Source organism: Berghia stephanieae, chromosome 10 (assembly GCF_034508935.2).
Source record: "Berghia stephanieae isolate SIO BIC M18660-M18661 chromosome 10, UCSD_Bste_1.3, whole genome shotgun sequence".
Taxonomy (NCBI): Eukaryota; Metazoa; Mollusca; class Gastropoda; order Nudibranchia; family Aeolidiidae; genus Berghia; species Berghia stephanieae.
The window spans coordinates 32,750,700-32,773,199 of record NC_088369.1 but is presented as its reverse complement, the minus strand read 5'-3'; the positions used below and the strand labels follow the sequence as shown (position 1 = coordinate 32,773,199).

The 22,500-nt window shown below is 36.6% G+C and overlaps 1 protein-coding gene across 3 annotated transcripts in view; it reads right to left on the bottom strand.

Annotated features, from left to right (window-relative positions):
- LOC144980993 (peripheral plasma membrane protein CASK-like) overlaps positions 1 to 22,500 on the bottom strand; it is a 463,618-nt gene that overhangs the window by 345,599 nt on the left and 95,519 nt on the right. For all 3 annotated transcript variants that reach the window (XM_078929038.1, XM_078929036.1, XM_078929037.1), the window contains exons 3-4: positions 12,827 to 12,939; positions 8,024 to 8,129 (exon numbers count right to left, since the gene is read on the bottom strand). In XM_078929038.1, coding sequence (XP_078785164.1) covers positions 8,024 to 8,129; positions 12,827 to 12,939 — 219 coding nt within the window. The remainder of the gene's footprint in view (positions 1 to 8,023; positions 8,130 to 12,826; positions 12,940 to 22,500) is intronic.

The window sequence follows — 22,500 nt, the reverse complement described above, 5'->3', positions numbered from 1 at the left end:
GTCCTACAAACAACCATGGCCACACAATAGATCATGTCATTACAGACATTGAACATTCTCTCTCTTCATCTGTCTCAAATATTGATAAATTAATCTCTGACCATCATTTAATTGTGTTTTGCGTTTTATTTCCAATGAAGCACGAAGTAAAAAAGATGATAACATCTCGTAATTTGAAGAATATAAACATGAACATTTTTAAACAAGACCTTGACCATAACGTTAAAAATAAACATGATGCGAATGGTCTCCACGAGTCAATTATTGGTTCGGTGGACAAGCATGCTCCCTTAACAACTAGAGCAGTAAAAGTGAGACGTCAAGCACCCTGGTATAATACCGAAATAAAATTGAATGGATTAGCCAGGAGGCGGGCAGAAAGAAAATGGCTCAAGTCCAGAGATGCTGTCGATAAGAAGCGATACATCGCGGCTAGAAATGATGCAAAAGCCGTCAATTTCAGGGCCAAAAAGAAATTCTATGAAGAAAGCCTCAAAAACGTGGGACGTTCGAGACAATTCTTTGCCTTGACCAAGGAACTGCTGGGACAACAGACGCAACCAGCTCTCCCATCTTTAATCGATCGTGCAGATCTACCAACTCGCTTTGGTCAATATTTTAAAGAAAAAACGGATACCATCAGGAAGGAACTCTCGTCTGAATCGATCCCTACAACATTTGACAAGTTTCATGGTGATTCGTTAACACATTTTTCAAAGATTACTGAAGCTGACTTACGTGATTGCATTATGTCGTCTCCAACTAAAAGTTGTGATTTAGACCCCTTAAATACTGCCATTTTAAAAAAATGCATTGATGTAATTTTAACACCATTTACATGTATTGTTAATAATTCGTTGCAGTCAGGTGCTGTACCAGACATTTACAAAGTTGCTCATGTCAAACCCCTTTTGAAAAAACCTGATCTCGATAAAGAGAACTTAAAAAACTATCGCCCTGTCTCTAATCTTCCTTTTCTCTCTAAGATCTTAGAAAAGCTTGTTTTGAAACAATTACTGTCTCATCTTAAAAATAATTGTCTTGAAGAAAAATTTCAGTCTGCTTATAGGCAACATCATTCGACGGAAACCGCACTTGTTAGGGTTGTTAATGATCTCCTCTCTGTTATAGACAATGGTTCATGTTCTTTGCTGAATTTGCTTGACCTATCGTCTGCTTTTGATACTATTGATCACAATCTTCTTCTCAAACGTCTTGAAATTACTTATGGCGTGTCTGGTGCAGCGCTTGATTGGTTTAGGTCATATTTGTTTAATCGTAAACAGATTATTACGGTGGATGAATATAGATCGGAGGAAATCTTTCTTGATTGTGGGGTTCCCCAGGGTTCAGTACTTGGACCCGTTCTTTTTGTTTTGTACGTTGGCCCTCTGTCTAAAATCATCAGAAGTTTTGGTCTGTCTTACCATCAATACGCTGATGATACGCAATTGTACTGCGTTTCCAATATGAGAAATTTACAAGAAGTATCAGCCAATAGTAAAAATTGTATCCAAAGTGTTAAGAAATGGATGAATGAGAACAGACTGAAACTGAATGATGATAAGACGGAGGTGCTGTATGTGGGGAACAGGAAGTGGAAAAGTGAAACAGATTTGAAGTTGGGGGATGCCTCTATTCAAATTGTTGACAAAGTGAAAAACCTTGGTACATTCTTAGACTCTGGACTGTCGATGGAGCATCAGGTTAATAATTTGGTTAGATCTCTCTTTTTCCAACTAAAAAAGATTGCTTCCATTAGACGGTTCATATCTGAGGATGTGACCAAGCACCTGGTTGTGTCCCTCGTACTATCGAAATTGGATTATTGTAATGCTCTGTTGTTTGGCGTTTCGCAATACAATCTGAAACGTCTTCAGATTGTCCAAAACAGCGCTGCCAGACTAGTATTTATGAAGCGTAGGTGCGACTCTGCCGGACCTCTACTTCATGACCTGCATTGGCTGCCTGTTGAGAAAAGAATTAAATTCAAAGCTTGTGTTTTAGTGTATCGTTGTCTTGAAGGTACTGCCCCTTCCTACCTTTCAGAACTAATTGAAAGATATTCAAAACCCCGCCCCTTACGTTCGGCCAGTGATTCCACAAAACTAGTTGTCCCTCGAATTCGGAAAAATGCTGGAATGAGATCCTTTTCTCATTTCGGACCCTCTATTTGGAACGCCTTACCGCAGAGCATTCGTGAAAAAGAATCTTTGTCTATTTTTAAACGTTCGCTTAAAACATATTTGTTTCGATTTTAGTAGATGGTATGAGAAGCAAGATAGGTTTGGTTTGTGTTGTGTGTTGTGTTGTGTGTGTGTATGTGTGTGTGTGTGTGTGTGCTTGTGTGTGTGAATGAGTATGTTTCAGCCAAAGTAATTTGTAATTTAAGCGCTTAGAGTCTGGTGTCTCGGAGTTATAGCACTATATAAGTTTTCAGCATTATTATTATTATTATCCCGGTAGGCCATATGGAACCATGTTTCCTTTTCATACAGGAGTAGTCGCATGCTTGGCGTCCTTAATGTACTAACACACTTAAATTATCCGTCATTGCCTGTAGCCTGGTATTCATTCACACCTGAGTAGAGTGATTATGTACCTGGAATTCGAACCCCACATCAGGCACTTTTGTCCTTATACCCCTTGAGAAAGACTTTTAATCATTAACAATCAATTCCTGTCGTCATCAGAGGTTTGTTGAGCAGATTATCTATATCTTCTTATCGGAAGGCCCTGGGTTCGAGTCCCGCTCTGAGCGGCGCACAGTTGAGTCTTTGGAAACGGCTCTTTACTTACATTCTCTCCTCGTACTCAGGTGTAAAATAAGTACCTTGCCGTTAACACCGTTGCACTGTCTGAACAGAAAATGAAAAAAAAACGCCTAACAGTCATCTGTTTTGTCCTATATGTGATATTAGCTAGGGAGCTCATGTAAAGCGCATTGAGCACGTTTAGTGGAAATTGAGCAATATAAAAACTCAAATATTTTTTAATGAAATGCTTAGTTAACTGACAGCATCTTAGAATGCAGCGGGGGAAGATATTTCATTTTAAAAAGAAATGCCAATGAAAGTCAAATAAAATTACAAACAAACAATGCGAGATATCAAACGTAATGTTATATCACACAAGATGTTTTGCTGCATGGTGGCATTACAAAAAAAAAAAAGAGAAGAAACAAGTTGCATAACAGACTCTGATTTGTAAAACACATAATGGATTCTTGTGGAGCATAAAAATAGCGGAAAAAAATATTATCTAATTATCTCTTCATCTATTTATTTATCCAAATATTCATTTACTTATTCATTTATTTATTATCTATTTATTTATTTATCTATTAATTAATTAATTAATTTAGGTATTTATTTATTTATTATTTATCTATTAATATATCTCTATTTATTTATATAACTATTTATTTATTCATTTATCTCCTTATCTATTTATTTATCTACTTATCTATTCAATTATTCGTTTTTATTCGTTCATTTATTTATTTTTCATTCAGTTCTTTATTTATTCATTTATTTTTTTCATAATCATTCAATAATTCATACATTCAATCAATTATTTATTTATCTGAAATATCGCCGGTCAAGAATGATGTAGTGACATTTGCCGGAATTGGTTGCATTGATACATTTCAATGAATGGAATCATACCAGATATCTAATGATGAAACACCGCTAAGTAATTTCCGGTAGCATTGTATTAAACCCAAGAATCCAATTATCGTTAGATTGATGAGAATACCGAAAGTGAGTTTCTACTACTACTACTACTACTACTACTACTACTACTACTACTACTACTACTACTACTACTACTACTACTACTACTACTACTACTAATGATAATAACAAAAACAACAAAAACAATAATAACAACAAAAAAATTAATTATTATAATAATAATAATAATAATAATAATAATAATAATAATAATAATATATAATAATAAAAATAATAATAATAATAATAATAATAATAATAATAATAATAAATAATAATAATAATCATCATCATCATCATCATCGTCATCATCATCGTCATCATCATCATCATCATCATCATCATCATCATCATCATCATCATCATCATCACCATCATCATCATCATCATCATTATCATTAAGAACTTGTTCGGTCAAATATCTATCCAGATATAAAAAGATAGTGCAAAGTCTTGTGCATAAAATATATTTGAGAAGCACCGTTGTTCTCAATTTTTGTTGGGCCGTGTTCGGTACAGAGTGAATAAGTATCTACACAATACACCTCCTTCACGAAAAGTCATATCAACGCTGCTACAAGAAAACAGATGAGCAAACTTGAGACAACAAAAAGACAAGATTATGTGTATTGCATTGTCTTTACGTGTTACTGAATAGGTTCGTTTTGATTGTCAAAACCTTATCATTTTATTTTTGACATTCTCTTATTTTAAAATAAAGTTATAATTTAATTAAATCAGCAGACCTGTTTAATAATTTACAGCTACACTTTTGTGGGGACCTTTTTGTAATATCATTAGTCCGATTGTGGTTGGAAATATCTTTATATTTTAATGTCATAACACCAGTGACAAACACGATCATCTTCAATCGCCATTGGAAGATTCCTCTCCACAATACATTTGGTAAAAGCTACTTCTGCTCAAATAAAGCTTCTGGTTTAGGCTTCCAAAAATACAAGATAAGCTGGAATCGGATGACGAAAATGTAGCTTTCTTCCGTTGTCAATGAGCCGAGGTCTGCATGAAGAAGAAATTGTTTAAATCACCCTCACGACCTTGATGACCACAAAAAAGGTGTAATGTGGAGCAAAAAACAAATCATAAAAGTGTAATTTGATTTTTAAAGACGTAAAAATACGCTTTTTGGCGTACAGTTGGCAGCTCTGGGAACGATGTTGATCCACAACCTTATGATTATTTTTTTTTTGAAAAAGGAATAGATTATTAATTTCATTATTATCGTTTTCATCTTTAGGTTTTCGTTCCCTCTTGTCGTCACAAATGACAAGTAACAGGGTGTTTTCAGTATTGGTGACCGACAAATGACTCCGATGGGAATCAGTGCGTTCACAGAAGTTTGCCGTTGTGAAATTAACACCATTCATTCAATTATACATTTCAACGTTTTTATACAGTGTTGCTTTAGAATCAATTTTGTTTGCAATCCAACAGTGAGAATATAAAGGCGGGGATGATTTTAAAGCAGAATATCTCTAAAAGTCGGTATAAAAAAGATATTGCAATAGTTGTTGTAAAACTATGAGCTTGAATGTCGAATTTACCGATTTAAAGAACAGAAAGGGGAAAAAAAGAAGAAAAAAAAACCAACACACACAAAAGTATTAACGGTTTCACTACTGTTTCAATTCGTTTTAATCAAACTCATCAATATTATATATATATATAATATTATATCACGCTGGCCATAGAGAGTCAGGTTTCTATTTTATTCATTACAAACTACAAATTAATATGTCATAGTCATGTACTCATTTATACCCTGAGTTTGGTGAGAGCATGCGAGTTAATGCATTTATGCAAGGTCCGACATTTTAAGACATTCAGCACATTGACTGATATGTTAATCAAACAATATTTTTACCCAAAACGATTGACCCATCCCCAAGGTCGCGCTGAGACTGGGAACTGGATCTGAATTCACGAGTTGAAGATTGCAAGAATCGTAGAAAGCACATTAGATATTGTAAAACTAATTATATTGTGCGGCTATGTGGTCTAGTGGTATGACACTCGCTTTCGGATCGGAAGGTCCTGGGTTCGAGCCTTGCTAGGCGCATAGTTGAGTCCTTGGAAGAGGCTTTTTACTCACATGCTCTTACCGTATAAAAACTCAAGGTTTTTCAAGTCAAGGTTCCAAATCAAATAGTACTTTTGATATCAAGCATTTCATATTTAAAACACAGATCATTACAGTCGGTTTACTTTATGCCAAAATTAGTTGGGGGTTTTTTTAAACATAAATTATAGTCGGGTGTTTATCTTACTTTTTTCGTCTTTTTATTTCTATTCCATCACAGATGTTATTTTTATTTAAATTTGCAAATCAGTAACGAGGTTTTATTGAAAGAAAGCAAATGGGTTGTTTATGCCATGTTAGGTCACACAACTTTAGAGCTCAAAAGCCAATATCCAAAGTCGGCCAGACGAGAATCGAAAGACATCCAGTTACCTCCCCTTCCCCATCATGATCGTCGTCATCAGTAGTACAATGGCTGCCCTATTGCCAATGATTTGATGGCTGACTGGTCCTTGAGATATAGATGACTGGTAAATAACGGTTGTAAGAGAAACCACCCTTCTGACTCTATCACCCCCCCCCCCCCACCCCCCACCCCCTTTGCTACTCACCCCCTCCCTCTCCGATCCCGACTCCAATATACAAAACCTAAACATTCCTCGACCACCTTAAAACTAGCAAACCCATCGAATAAAATCTGCTTGTAAGTGATGGTATGAAATCGGAGTAGATTTCTGTGGCGAGGGAATCGTTGTGGATTTATTGTTGACTTGTCTTGTGTTGATGTCTATTATTGCAGTTATAGAAAACGGAAGGAGAGGATGAGTTGGATGGGGGGAGAATGAAGGAGTGGAGTAAGAAAACAAGAAAGACTGATAATAAGCCGGAAAAAATGAGAAGGAGAGGTGGTGGAGAAAGATAAAAACATTGTGCTATTATTATTTACCATCCATCTTCTTGTTAATGATCTTTGAGGTTGTCTTCCAACAACGAAATATGTTTATTTTTTTTTGTATTATTGATGTTTTTCATGTAAAAACACGCAATTTAAAAATCTAAACGAAATCCTAATTCAGGGGACTTCCCCACGGTATGGTAACGAGTTATAAATGTAAAGTACAAAACACTCTTCTGAGGAACTGGTGGAGTTGTGTGATGGCTTATTATATTTCTAGTTTAAATATACGCTGATCGTCAATAAATATCATTCATCCTCGCTCTATTATGTCTCGTAATCTTTAAAATCTGCCAATACATCCTGCTATTAAAATAGTTATGCCACCTTATATACAATATGTAACCTATTCATTGTTAGTCCTCCTAAGGACTGGTCATATACACACACTTATAATGAATTAGTATCCTAAAGAGTAGAATGTATGACGTCACTCCTTCTCTTCCCTATAACACCTTAATTTCAAGACATGTATGAAATCTGTGATCCACCACCTCGTTCCGGTATCATGCCGAAGTGAAATTATAGACACGGAACATTTGTCTAAATTACTTGAATTCATCCACTCGATTGAGAAGAATGAATGTAGTTCCTCAAACCATTGCGGTATCATCATATTTCGTAAGTCCAGATTTTTTCTTCTTTATTTTTAGGGGGGGGGAGAGAATTTGTTCACTCCGGCATAATAGCCGAGTTATTGATGTTGTGAGTCAATGTATAAAATATGTAAAATTAGAGACAATAAGGCCAAAAAAAAGTAGAGAGTGCAATTAGCCAATTTTCTACCAAAGTAGACAAGAAGGAAAAGTCGGACTAAAATGAGTCCAATCTCGTATTCGTTTGCTTTTAAGCAGAAAAAGGACCATCGATGGCGAAAGTAACGAAATAAAAATGTCTACCGTCAGGACAATGTGGCCTTCCAGTTTTTAAGCATGAATGATAATATGGGAATTGATTTATGTGGAATGTCACGGTCAAACTATCCAATGCTTCACATTTTAAGCTTATTTGTGTTTTTTTTTTTTTAATCAGTAGTGTTAATTACCTGGAAGGTCAATGATTTTGGCTGGTCGGCATGTATTCAAGATAGCTATAATCGAGGCCCATATATAGCAGTATATTTGAGGTACAAGAGTCTTCGTCATGTCGAAATTACGGGCAAAACGCATAGAATCAGACAACTTAGTAAAATTATTATTTGAAGGTACATCATTAGGTATTTAAATTGACAAGACAATATTGTGAACAGAGACGAGACGACAAAAAATGTTGCAATAATATCAGACTTACTATTCGAAGACCATATACAACATCATATCGGAGCTGTACGTTTCCAGCAGTTCCACTGTATGGGGGTGTTTTAACATGTGGCATATCGTTGCCTCTCTCGTCAGATCTGTAGATACAATAAAGTGGATAGAAGGCAATAAGAAGACACACGTTTTTACAGATAGACGGGATATCCAATGGATCCCAGGCCAACAGCAACACTTAGCATGCAGAACTAGATACGGCGCTAGGAAAGCGCTATTAAATTTTTTTGGCGATAGAGACAACGCTGTTACAGGTCAGGTACTCATTTTTCACCTGGTGCTGGTGAGAGCGTTTTAAAGGGACTGCTTTTGCACCGCCATTTGTCAGACTCGAACCAGTGACCTATAGGTTTAGCATGCAAAATAAATAAATCACATAAACAAGTTTTTATTTCATAAACATTTCCAACATTTCTATTTTTAGAATTCGGTCTTTACTCGAGAAAAATGAATATTTGTCATTATTGTATCAGTCTTCACGCATAAAGATATCGGAGAATTCAATAGATGCATCATTATGAATAGATAAAAAATGAAAGATCCACATTGAGTAAGAACGCGGTGATCATTAATAAGGAAAGAAACAATTTACCACACTGACACAACTTTAGTACCACAAAGAGGAATCTATGATCTTCAGTTGTACATGCAAAAGACGCTCCTTGAATATCTTGTATAAACCTATTCATGTATGCCATAATCATCCCTTTAAAACGCCAACATTAGTCATATGGCGAGAGTAAACAAAACTAAGTGATCAAAATAAACATTTATGAAAAGTCAAGTCAAGTCATTTACCCCCCCCCCCCCCCCCCCCCCTTCCCAACCCGAGAAAAAAAAACCTAAAAGGTCCATGGGGGTGCAGGGTTTGGACACGAGATGACAAGTCAGCTATACAAGCGTGCTCCGGTTGATGTTCAGCCTTGTGCAAAATGTTTTGGATGTAAGACTCACATATGTTGCAGATTGATATTCTTCCACTCGTCCAAAAAATCTTTTACATTCATTGGGAGAGGGAGATGAGGGGAAAGGTTCGCTGAACTATTTTTTTGTATGGAATGGATGGTCTGTTAGACAATTCAAATTACATCGTCGAATATTTGTTCACGACAAAAATTTGATATCGTACGATCACGTCTATTAGATTTGGCGGAAAGAACTTTGTAACAGACCAGCGGTCCATCTACCCGGTAGAATAATCCATTTTAATATCCGTTTCATGCTACACGAACTAAAATGAACGCAGGCATCATGGGCCTATCCGATGGAATCGTCAAACCAATATAGGCGTCATTTATCTTTTTGCACTGTCAGTGCCGCGGTATTTGTCAGGTGAACAAACTCATTTTTTTCCAGGTCAATCGATAAGCTACTCCCCCCCCCCCCCCCCCCCCCCCGTTTAATATGTAGGTTTGGTTATTGATTAATGTGTGCTATTTTTAGGGCGCTTAAATACTTAAACAATTTTAATAAATAGATTGTAAAGACATGCAAATAAATATAAATAAATACAAAAATAAATCAGTGAATAAATGATTGATTAAATATATACATCTGCAAATAAAAATGCACATCTATTTATGACAATTTAACAGATTTAATTATCCTTAATTCAATTGGGTTTTGCTACCTGTCATTATACCGGCCATCGAAACTATTGGCCACGTTATTACGGGTTTTTCTTTTACAATAACAGCTCTACCGTCACTTACAACTTACGAAACATTTCTTCTTCTTCGTCTTCTTCTTCTTCTTGTGGAAACCTCCAACTTCAATTCGGCTTCAAAACTTTTCGTTCGGATATCGACAGATAAAGACTATAAATAAGACTTCAAATCTGTCGAACACTCCTGAGATTTATCAGAAATCTCGGCTTTGAGACTTGAAGACAAGTTCGAGGTTAAGCCGGACAAGAGTCACAAGCTTAGACAAGTTTAGGGTCTCTGTAATTTGCAGAAATATAAGGTAAAAGTATTCTGGCCAAAAAAAAAAAAAAAAACAGCGGTGTTTCGTCAGAGTACGCGGTTAAGGTCCTGTTATAAGAATTGTTTCCCCTTTATAAGTAGTTTGTTTTGTTTGTTTGTTTGTTGTTTTTTTTTTTTTTTTGTTTTTTTGTGTTTCATTTTTGTTTTGTTTCTGTTTTGTTTTTTTGTTCATTTTTTCTTTGGGGGGGGGGGGGTTAACGCATCGTCGTCATCATCGTCGTCATCATCATCATCATCATCATCATCATCATCATCATCATCATCGTCATCATCATCATCGTGCCTCTTCCTTCCTCCTCCCCATCAACCTCCTCCTCCTCCTCCTCCTCCTCATTTGACCAGTCCAAAATAAGAAAATACCGAGCACACCAGGATTGACCTCATTCCTCACCCTCCCTCGCCAGTAAATAATTTCTCTGATTCCCTGTTCAGTATGCAGATTTGATCGGGAGCGAAGGAAAATGGAAGAGGGACGGGTCAGAGGTGACTCGCGATGCCCCGGATGTAGATGCCTTGGGTAGCCCATCTTTTTTTGGTCATTATTTATGTGTGATATTACATCAGTCATGAAGTAGATAGGTGAATTAGTAATTTAATTTTGTCGACCGGTAATGGAACATCATCTGCTGTGTGTTTGTTTTTGCATTTGTTTTGTTTTCATCAGACTTTTTTTGTTTTGTTTGGGATGGGGGGTTGTGTTTGTTTGTTTTTGTGTGCGTGTGAGTGAGTGAGTGAGTGAGTGAGTGTGTGTGTGTGTGTGTGTGTGTGTGTGTTGGCTTTATATGATAATATTGGTAAAATAAATGACATGATTCACAGAAAACAGATATCATCCTCAAAATATAAAAAGGTACATAGAGTATTTCCCCTTTCTTTTTTAACCCAACATCGAGTATTTCCCACTCGGTGGAGGATTGCAGCTAGGGCTGAAGTAAAAAGTAGTAATTTCACTACAAGATATAAAAATAAAACCTTTTAAGAGAAACGAAACAAGAAAAGTTGATATCACAGGCCAAGGCTGGGGTTTCGAATACTTCTGGGATAATATTTCATGACAATATCGTGATGAGGAGACAGATCTCAGTGCCCTCCAAACAATTCTAAAGGGTCTCAGGATTATTGTTCTCAGTGCCCTCGGAACATGAACTTTTATTTAAGTGACATCACCCAAAAGATGTATCTAGAAGGACGTATTTCAATCAATAAATAAATGACTAGTGAAATGTCGATAATGAATATTGCTTAAATCGGCTATCGAGTATGTTTGTTTTGTTAATTTTTTTACCCCGTTTTATTTATTTCATTTTTTTAAATGTTTTTTTTTGTCCATTTGAATACAAATACTTATATTTTATAGATTTGTCAAACATAAGGGGGGATATTATTAAAGTTGATTTTCGTTCTTGACCCAGGTTGACAAACAAGTTAGGGGGAGAGGTATTAGTGTTAATACATAGTGTCAACACACTTTCTTATCAATCAAAAAATAAACTGTTTAATTTTTAGTATCAGTACCCCCCATGTCAGTTTTATGATTGTCTGATTGTTAATTGGTTTGTTTCCCTCTCTCAACCTAGCAGCTTACGTAAAAGACAGCGAATCATATACAACAGGGCGTCTACGATTTTATTTGTTTTCCCCGCAAACAATGATACAAATGATTTCGGTTAGAGATAACGATTTTTTCCTTAAGTTTTTGGTTTGCTTCACTTTTCAGGTTTTCTTTGTGTTATTTTTTCTTGGCGGTTACGGGGGTTGGAGTCGGGGTTGTAAATCTTTTGTTACATTTTTTGTTTTGTTCTGTTTTGTTTTGTTTCTATTTTTTTTTTCAATATTTCATTTATCCTATTACCTTTCTGCCTGCCTTACGTTGATTCTGATTAGTCTGGAGTTTTCAACCAGCCCGGATTTGAAACTCATAATTAGATCTCGGGGGCGGGAGTAGGGGGAGGGGGGGGGGGGGGGTTCCCTTGAGTAAGTATGTGACTTAAAAGTAACTGAGCTCCTTGCCCCTCGAGCTGATGAATGTATCATGTGGTTCTTTTTAAGTATGTTGGGTACAAAAGTCAGAAAAGTTTTTGATTATTTTAAATATTCTATATCGAATGAATAGCGAAGAATCAAATTTGATATTTCAGATATATAAAAATGCTACCAGTAATAAAGGGAAAAAGTTTGTTAATTAATCTACCCATTGAAATGATCGATCACTTAATCGTTTATAAGCTCTTTCGATATATATTTATTGTACCTGGGCATTCATTTATTCACACAAATTCTGGCAACTATGGGAGGTAGTTGAGGAATCTAATCTGACCACAGAAGACAACTAGTTATTCCCCTTGATCTGTTTGCATCGGTATCCCCCCCCCCCCCCCCCCCCCCCCCCCCCCGTCCCTTTTTTTTTTTTTTTTTTTTTTTTTTTAAATAAAAGGGGGAGGGTTTAATCCTTCCAACTTTCAGTTGAGCATGTGTTAACGTTACATTGTTTGCAAAAGATTCTCATAGATTAAGCATGATTTCGCCCCTGCGTTGAGAGAAAGGATGTGACTCGGTTGTCAAAATCAAGGGAAGGAAACAATACCAAATATCTTTGGGAAACATTTAGCGAGTTATCTCCCTTGTCCATTAAAAGAAATGCAACGAGTCTCAAGCAAATAGCGGTAATGTGAATGAAAATGCGATTCTGGTCGTTAAAAATTTATCAAGGCTCCCAAGTTATCAGACGCTAAACACAGACAGGACAACAAACAAAGACACGCAGGAATGGATCGATGGAAGGGAGGATTTCCTACCTGCAACTGTAAGGCCAGGTGATGACGTAAACCGAGAGACATCCACGATCTTGACAGCAAATTGCTGTTGTGTTTCCCTGTGAAGACATCTTCTCACTACGCTGTATGGACCTCTGGAGAAATAATCAAGAACAATAAAAACACGTTAATGGCATCCCAGAAAGAAAAAGAATTAAATGTATGGCGTTGTTTCTTTCTTCTTCTTTTTTTTTTAAGTACTGGATGTCTCGAGTTTAAATCCCGATGGAGACACAGGCTATCCCATATTTTTTTAAATATCATCAATTCTTAAATGACATCACTCCAACAACCCTTACACAGTAGTAGTTATTTAGAAATGTATATAAAATACGATTTTTTTTTTTAATGTCTTCAGGTTCGCTTTAAATTGTGTACATTTTATTTTCAATGAGGGTATATAATTCTAAATTTTGAGAAAAATAGGGTATGGGGGAGTACCAAATGAAAACAGAGAATAAAAAGTCACGCGGTCAGTGTCAAACTCAGGATCCAATTGACACGACACCCTCCGCCTGGCCGGGAGAGAGAAGACAGCGAGCGGTTGTACAAATCGACTGAGCTGTCCAGTTTGGCACTGACGCCGTGACTTTTTATTCTCTTTTCCATCTGGTACTTCTTCATGCCCTATTTTTTATCATCATTATTTATACAAGTGCCCACTCCACACTTTTTCTGACATCCAAATTTTGGGACCAATGCTTTGGAATGATCTTTCGCCATAAGACTTCATTCTAAATCGTGTATTTTGCAGTTTTAGGGTGTCCAGCCCTGATCGAAGGTATGTTAGGGCTCGCGGGAAATATTTGGTGCTAGACCAGCGTCCTATCTACAAGGTAGCAAGCAATTATTACTATCTGTATATCAACAGAGAAACAGGTACAATTCCTAAAGAACCATGGTGATTTCACTTTGTATATTTGATTACAAAACTCACCCTATGGTGACCGGTAAGGGTTATGTTGGAATGTAAATAGAATCAAGACGACATGATGATGATCGATAGAAACAATGGAGACTTCATAATGTGAGCAATACGTTTAGGATCATGTATATAAAGCACATTGTTGTCTTTCTAAAAAATAATAAAATAATAAGGCTTTGCCTTGTAGCTTTAATGGCAAGAATCAATTATTAAAAAATTGACATATCATATAAGAACTATGATTCTTTACAGGAATACCTGACATGTGGCCCATCCTATCAAAACGGTATCATGTCGGAAAGAAGTAGATTCTGACAATTGGATATAATATGGCCCAAAATGGTAACATGCATTAAATTTATAGTCTTTATAGATAAGAGAATAAATATTGTTTGGTTTTGCTTTTTTATTTATACAAACAAAGAAGAAAATCTAATTTTTTGGCGATTTTACTTATACCTCTACTTTTTGGCATGTTTCACACAAGGCATTGGATCACACATTTTGTGAGCAACGAATTCGGATATTTGAAGAACGAAGTTTCTGGCCAAAATTTAAAAGACGTGTTTGTTTTGGAGTGCGGCTGCCACAGTGTTGGTAAATAAAGGAGAGAAAACATGAAAAGAGGAGAGATGGTAGGGAGTGTGAATATAAAATGTTTGGTTTAGAAGGACACGGCACACAATAACACAAATACACACACGTACACACGCAGAAAATGACACTAAATCAAGCTAGCACCCGTTTTATCTCTCTCTCTCTCTCTCTTTCTCTCTCTCTCTCTTTCTCTCTCTCTCTCTCTATCTATCTATCTATCTATCTCGCTCTCTCTCTCTCTCTCTCTCTCTCTCTCACTCTCTCTCTCTCTCTCTCTCTCTCTCCCTAACTATCTATATAACCCTCTATCTTTCTATCTCTATATGCCAACTTATCTTTCTATCTATCCACCAATCTATCCATCAATCTATTTATCTATACATATATCTATCGATCTATCAATCTATCTATCTATCTATCTATCTATCTATCCATCCATCTATCTGTCTGTCTTCTGTCTGTCTGTCCACCTAACTATCTGCCTGTCTATCTGTCTACCTAACTCTCTATCTATCTATCTATCTATCTATCTATCTATCTATCTATCTGTCTGTCTGTCTGTCTTCTGTCTGTCTGTCCACCTAACTATCTGTCTGTCTATCTGTCTACCTAACTCTCTATCTATCTATCTATCTATCTATCTACTTATCTATCTCCTAATATATGAACAATGACACGGTATGGAAAATAAAATGTTTATAGTTGACCAGCTCTCACGTACACCCCCAATATCTCTTTCATTCTCCAAAACATACCCGGAACATTCTAATACATCTTTACACCATGTTCACTGCCCGTCTGCAAACCCCCTCTGCCGTACTCTGGAAAAACACATATTTAAAAATCTGGCCATAAAACTCGTCCTTCAAATGTCGATCGATTTAAATGACTCACATCTTGGCAAAAACTCTCAAACCCGGGACTTCGCCGAATTTTTGCCAAGATTGGAGTCATTTAAATCGATCGATAATTGAAGGACGATTTTTCTGGCCATTTTTTTTAAATATGTGTTTTTCCAGAGTACGGCACCACTGACCGGCATCCCTGGTCATCAACAGCCATTGTCCCTATCATGGTACTACAGTAATGCTATGAGATGGACATCAGATGGACATTGCTCGATGGCCAATAAGACAAGGGCAGTATTTGTGGAATGACCAGTGAGAGAAATACAGAGTGATCGTGTGGGATGAAGAAAAAAGAAAAAAAGAATGACATTGACATCATAGACGCCTTCTTTATTCCTTACCTCTTTCCATGCCCATGCTTGTCTAACTACCTATTAACTAGAGACGTTAACCAGGAAGTCAAATGGAATGAGGGGCTGGGAATGTAAGTTTAGAGTATGGAAGAGAAAGGAAGAAAACAGAATGAAAGGATGTTTGAGCGTGAGGCGTGTGTGTGTGTGTGTGTGTGTGTGTGTGTGTGTGAGTGTGTGTGTGTGTGAGTGTTGAAACTTGGAAGCAACAGAGAATGTAGGAGCGACATCGATAACAGATGGATAAAAGCATGGATGGATAGAGTAGTTAGATAGATAGATAGATAGATAGATAGATAGATAGATAGATAGATAGATAGACGGATGGATAGACGAATGGATTATAGATAGACGGTTGGACAGAGTATGAAGGAAAGAGAGTGAGAGGGAGCGGGCGGTCTAGAATAAATTTCTATTAACGCCCACTTCAAGACAAACTCACCGTGGGCTTTTTATCTATTTTCTTCTATTTTTTTTATCATTGTCTCCGTGCAAACCAGGCTGAGACCCCGTGCTATCGCGTTCTTACACCGGATGTTTCTTAATAGGCTTCTTCTCGTCTTAACATTCTCACATCCCCTAATATGCTTCGGCCCTCATTCCCTCCCTTTGACTCGACAAGTCTCCGATCTATGTTTGTGACAGCCTAGCTGCTGGGGTTTTGAGTATGGCCTGTACATGGATATCATATTCAATCGGCGATTGATCCCTCAATCCATACATAAATCCATTCATCCATTCGTTTATCTATACTTCACCAGTCCATCGATCCATCCATCCATCCATCCATCCACCTATCCATCCGTCTGTCCGTCCATCCATCCATCCGGCCGTCGATTCATCCATCCATCCACCCATCCATCCATCCATCCATCCAGCATCCATCCATCCGTCCGTCCGTTCATCCATTTATTCCATGCTCCCCTCACACAGAAAATTAAATTCTCCTTTGCATTATCAAATATGACGGGTTCTGTTGGGTGAGAGATAGAGATAGAGAGAGAGAGAGAGAGAGGGAGAGAGAGAGAGAGAGAGAGAGAGAGAGAGAGAGAGAGAGAGGGAGAGAGAGAGAGAGAGAGAGAGAGAAAGAGAGAGAGAATAAATCAACATGGTACAGTCGGCGTTTGAATACTATACACCCGATGTTTGTTACCGACAAATGTCAAAATCATGGTAAAATCATAGTTTGGTTGCAAAATTATTTTTTTTCAGTCTTATTCAAGAAAACAAGTGGTCCACTGATTCATGTAGAACCAATTTTCAAGACGCTTGCTCTAAAACAATAGAGGAAAATATGATTTTGAGCTTTTTATTGCTTCATTTTCTCTTTTGTTCAGAACTATTAATGAATACCGAGTAGGTGCCGGCTACTTCTATAATATTCAACCCGATTAGGCACCTGAAATTTTGCAAGAAATCCCTGCTCTAACTGATTCCAGATCAGTCGGATAAAATCTGCTCTCTGTGCTTAAAACAAAATTAAATGAATTCGGTGATAAATCATTTGAAAAATACGGACTACCATTTGGACTTCTTCCTGTGCCCTTAAGATCAAAGTGGGTGGACGGTGGACAGCTTGAAGGAAATCTCAAAACTCTCCTATTTCTAAAACATCTTTTGGATGGCAAATAATGAATTTTAAATGCGTAAGCACTAGATACTTTCAAGGATTTTGAGGGTGTACGTCGTGAATCGCTCTGCTGAGACCTCGGCAATGAGCGCTATACAAATAGTATGCTATTATCATCATCATCATCATCATCATCATCATCATCATCATCATCACCATCATCATCATTATTATTATTATTTTTATTATTATTATTATTATTATTATTATTATTATTATTATTATTATTATTATTATTATTATTATTATTATTATTATTATTATTATTATTATTATTATTATTATATTATTATATTATTACCCCATATATACAAAATAGCCTTTCAGAACTATAAAGCCTAGACAGCGGTATTAAACAACAGTAACAATTGTTTGTTACCCTTTGGATGGGATGCTAATCTGTCGCGCATTAATTTTCATTAGATCTACCAGATCCATCCATTTAACCATGCCTGAGCAGAAAGAGGGGTCAGGAAAATGAGGGGCCCTTCCAGGGTTTGTTTGTTGGGGACTTTGTTTTGTTTGTGTGTGTGTGTTTGTTTTGTTTTTTGTTGTTTTTTTTTTTTTTTTGTTGTTTTTTGTTTGTTTTGTTCTTTGTTTTTTTAAGGGTATTAAAGCGCTTGGAACACATTTAAGTCATATCAGCGCCAGTAAACAGGAAGAAAACTAGATAGTAAAAACATTCTAGATATACAATTAAAAGGACTTGAGAAAAAGTAATACAGAGGGAATGGTAAAATATAGGGAACAGATGTAGATTCCAATTGCACACTATCAGTGTACTTAGTTTGAGATTACCTGAAAGTCTCACCCAGATACCAGCACAAGATCCCACTAAGAGGAATACACTCAAATGTTTAAAAAATCATATCTATGTTTAGATAAAAACAAGTACATAACAGAAAGATGATTTACATGAAAACTATAACTATACACTCGACTGTTTCCTTCCCAGTCGAGGACTCCTGCCAGGGTCAGGACAAAGCTAAGTAATCTCATTCCAATACAAAGACAGGAGGATAGAAGACACAACACGTACCTCCCCGCCCACTATGGGAGGTCGGGAACCCTACCCAGCTTACCAGGGTTCGAAACCAGTCTATTTGCTTGTGAGTCGAGAGCACTAAATGGGGAGTGGTAAAGATGATAATAATATGATATATTGATCCCTTGTAGGGTAGGGTGGACAGACAAATGAATGGAATGAGAGATTGACAGACAAATGAATGGAATGAGAGATTGACAGACAAACGGATTGAAGAATAAGCGAAATAATATCAAGAGTAAGACCAGAGTAGCTGTCAGAAGCAGTGATGTAAGCCCAGGCCATATTATACGGACTATCACATCATGACATTCCCCAGAGGGGGGTTGACCTTTTAGGCTGGTCATATTAGTGCCTGCTAGGCCGACTGAGAGTCTTGTTTGTATGAGGTTATATGAAGAAATAATGCCATACTATAACGAAACACATTTATCAAAAAAGAAAAATAGCCAGAAATCGTATGTTTAGAATGTGATCCACCGTCTCAAAACGGCATTATATTGGGATGAATCAGACTGCAAAAAGTGGATTTTTCTCCATGTAATAAATTGTATTTATTCTGCCTCATAACGAATAGGAATCAACCCAAAGTTTCGTATCTGTGGCTATAAAGTTGCTCCCGACATAATACTGCTTTGAGACGATGGGTCACAATAAATAGCAATGGAGGCAGATAAGAGTAGGCACAATTATTGGAAAGGACGATGGCAAATTAATCACACAGTCCATATTGGAAGGAATTAGAACATCAAAAGAAGAAAATTGGTTGTAAATGGATTGAAGCAAGTCGCAATGAAATAAAGCTATAGATAATCAAGATGGACTGAAGGAAAGAGGATCAAGAGGTCATGGACCTCCACCGACGTAAACATACTTGCAGGTCTGATACCCGGACACGATTTTGGGGTCGTTTTAACATTGTTGTCATGGGAAATATTGGCGTTGGTTTGAGATTATCTCCATTACAACAATGAGACCATAATAACTTGGGTTACCAGACCTGCAAATAAGTATACGTCGATCTCTACTAATAAAGACTCTTTTTTCTCGTTTTTATTTTCAAAACTTCGCGAAGTCCCAGATTTGACAGTTTTTACCAAGATGAGGGTCAATAAAATCGATCGATATTTGAAGGACGAGTTTTCTGGCCAAATTTTTAAATATGGGGTTTTCCAGAGTACGGCAGTATAGTCTGTAGGTGCGCGCAAATGAATCTGGTGACAGGGCGGCCAGATGGCGATTATCAATGTCAAATAACCGATCATCATGCCCTGGAAAATTCTATAAATAATCATTTGAGTCAACTGGTGATAAAATTCCCTTGATTTAGAAAAGGTAAACACCTTAGTACTATATCAATGTGTAATGTAAATGTTGCTGCTCGAAGCTGGAAGAAATAAATAACAAATGAATGTAAGCTTCAATTTAATATACGAAAACAGATACAATGGACGTTTCGGGCTTCCCCTTGATCAACAAAACAGGATAGAGTACACTACAGACGAATGAGATAATGTGGTAGTGGCGTAGTGTTATTCATCCTGTTTTGTTGATAAACGGGAAACCCGAAACGTCCATTTTATCTGTTTTCGTTTATTAAATTGAAGCTTACATTCAATTTCACATTGTTATTTATATCAATGTGTAAATAATAGTTTTATATTTAATAGATGTTCCAGTAATTCAGACTCGTTGGCAAAAAATATCAAGATTGGCCGTACGGAACAAGTTGACCCATAACACTATTTGTTTAAATAACGTTATTGTGTGTGTGTGTGTGTGTGTGTGTGTGTGTGTGTGTGTGTGTTTGGCTTTTTTCTCTTTAAATTTAATGGGAAACCTTATTCGTGTAACAATTTCACTCTTATATCGACCGATAAATGGATCTTATTAATTAATTAATTTAGTTACTCTTTTATGAATTTATTTATTTATCTACCAATTTACAAAATTGCCCGTTCGTGTCAATACAAGCTCGGCAGATAAAGGGTGTTGTCCATAGGGTTATATTATGATCATACATTTCATGTCCATATTCATACGTCTGAAAACTAGAGGTGCCTAATGGAACCAATAAAATGGAGAGAAAGATAAAGCTTTATCTTTCTCTCCATACGTCTGAAAACAGACCGCAAATTATGGGGCACAAAAAGAGAATCCTCTGAGTTTTCCGAGACAACAATGAGAGAGGCCATAGTAATAATTAGGGCTATCTGACAGGTCAATACGTGCAAGTGGATTATGCCCCTCACTTTGGTTAAATTCCAACCATTGTTTTTTTTTTTTTAATATAATGTTTGCTCTGACACGCAGTTAACTTATAGGTGATATATTTAGATCCTATTTACGTTTTTTTTTTTTTTTTTGGTTATTTGCAAGTTATCAAATTATTGAAGTTATGGGAGTTCTGGCCCCCCGAAACGTCAGATCCAAGTTCCAATCGGAAAAAATGTTATTTTTTATTTGCTTAATTGGTTAAACTTTTACACTGATCCAAAACACGAATGGTCTTAGGGATGGATCACCTAATTCCACGTCACGTATATTACATTTAATTCTAATTTTATACTTTTCATTTACTTATCATTCTATTCTAAATGGTCGTTATCTGCTAGTAGTAGTAGTATCGTTCGGCTACACTTCTATGTTCAAGGTATCAATCCAGGTTCAGAAGTCATCATCACATTTGTTGATGGTTTCTAATCCCCCTTCAAGTCTTGTCTCTAGGCAATCTAGTACGAGGTGGTTTGCATCTTGTGGTGCTTGGTTGCACTTTGGGCATGTTGGTGATTCTTGGAGCCCCCATTTGTGCATGTTGGCAGCTGTTCATGTATGTTTTGACCGTAGTCAATTTGCAGCTACCCAGTATTTTCTTGGTTGATCCTGTAGACCTGGGAGACTTTTACAGGGATCTTCAATTAGTTCCCCTCCTGTTGGTTTATTCCTTTTCCATCTGCTGATCATGTACAGAAATCCTTCAATTAATGGGAGCCTTCCCTCGGCTTTTAAACTCAACTATTAGTGTTTGTCACGTAAATTACGTATATAAGAAACTATTAGTGTTTGTCACGTAAATTACGTATATCAGAAATTATCAGTGTTTGTCACGTAAATTACGTATATCATAAATAAGAGGGCCAAATTTATTATCAGATAACTATAAATTTCGCTAAGCAATTGGCTTAATTTGAAAAATTATCATTCACACGTTTTAAGCGTTTGATATAATTTGCTGTCGGTGAAAATAATGTCACGTAGATTACACTAATTATAAAACAGCGTAATCTCCAAGTGTGTCAAATGGTTTTATAACCGGTCAAGAGACACGCGAATCAATAACAAAACAAAGTCAATGATAGGTGACTCTCCTTGAGTCGGATCGTAGGGAGTGGACATAATACTATTAGAAAATGATCTCATATCTTTTTCATATTTCCGGAACAATATTCCGAAAGAGTATAATATCTTCGTAATTATTTAATTAAAACGCCGTTATAATGACTTGGCTATAATAATCCTTTCACATAAATTAGATATTAAACATAAAGAAAATAATTTTGGTCTCCTCGATGGAAATATTATCTGACATAAGTCGAGGTGAAAAGATTTACCTTTCCTATCTCGTCGTAACCTCCCGCTCCCATCAGCCGACAACCGCACCCGATGTGTGAGAACTACTCAGTGTTTGAATACCAAAGACCCGGTTTGTGCGTGAATATTGCATCTGGTGTTTGCTGTCGACTGGATTCAATAGTCTGATGTCACGTCGCCCAGTAACGGTGGCCATCATGGTTCTAAACAAAGAAAATCGGTACTTTTTATTCTTCACGCTGGCTAGAACTTTTTTATGTCTTCATGTGTAAAAGTCAAAACATGATCAGATTTTTAATGGGTATTTTTTCCTGTGGATATGCTTTTATGCTCGTCGGAGAAATATTTCATAAGGGCGTCCGCCATTGTTCAGATAATTTAGAGTCAGTTACTAAGTTACAATGCGTCAATACGAGGGAAGTGACGTCACGACTGTTGGAGCGTTTGGTTGAAAATATTATTCAGTCTTCTTCAAAAAAATAAGTTGGCCGCTGAACGTAAAACCAATTTTCAAAATGCTTGCTCTGAAAATATCTGAGGAAAATTAGATTTTGAGATATTTTTGCCTCAATTTTTCTTTTGTTCAGTGCCGGCTACTTACTATAATATT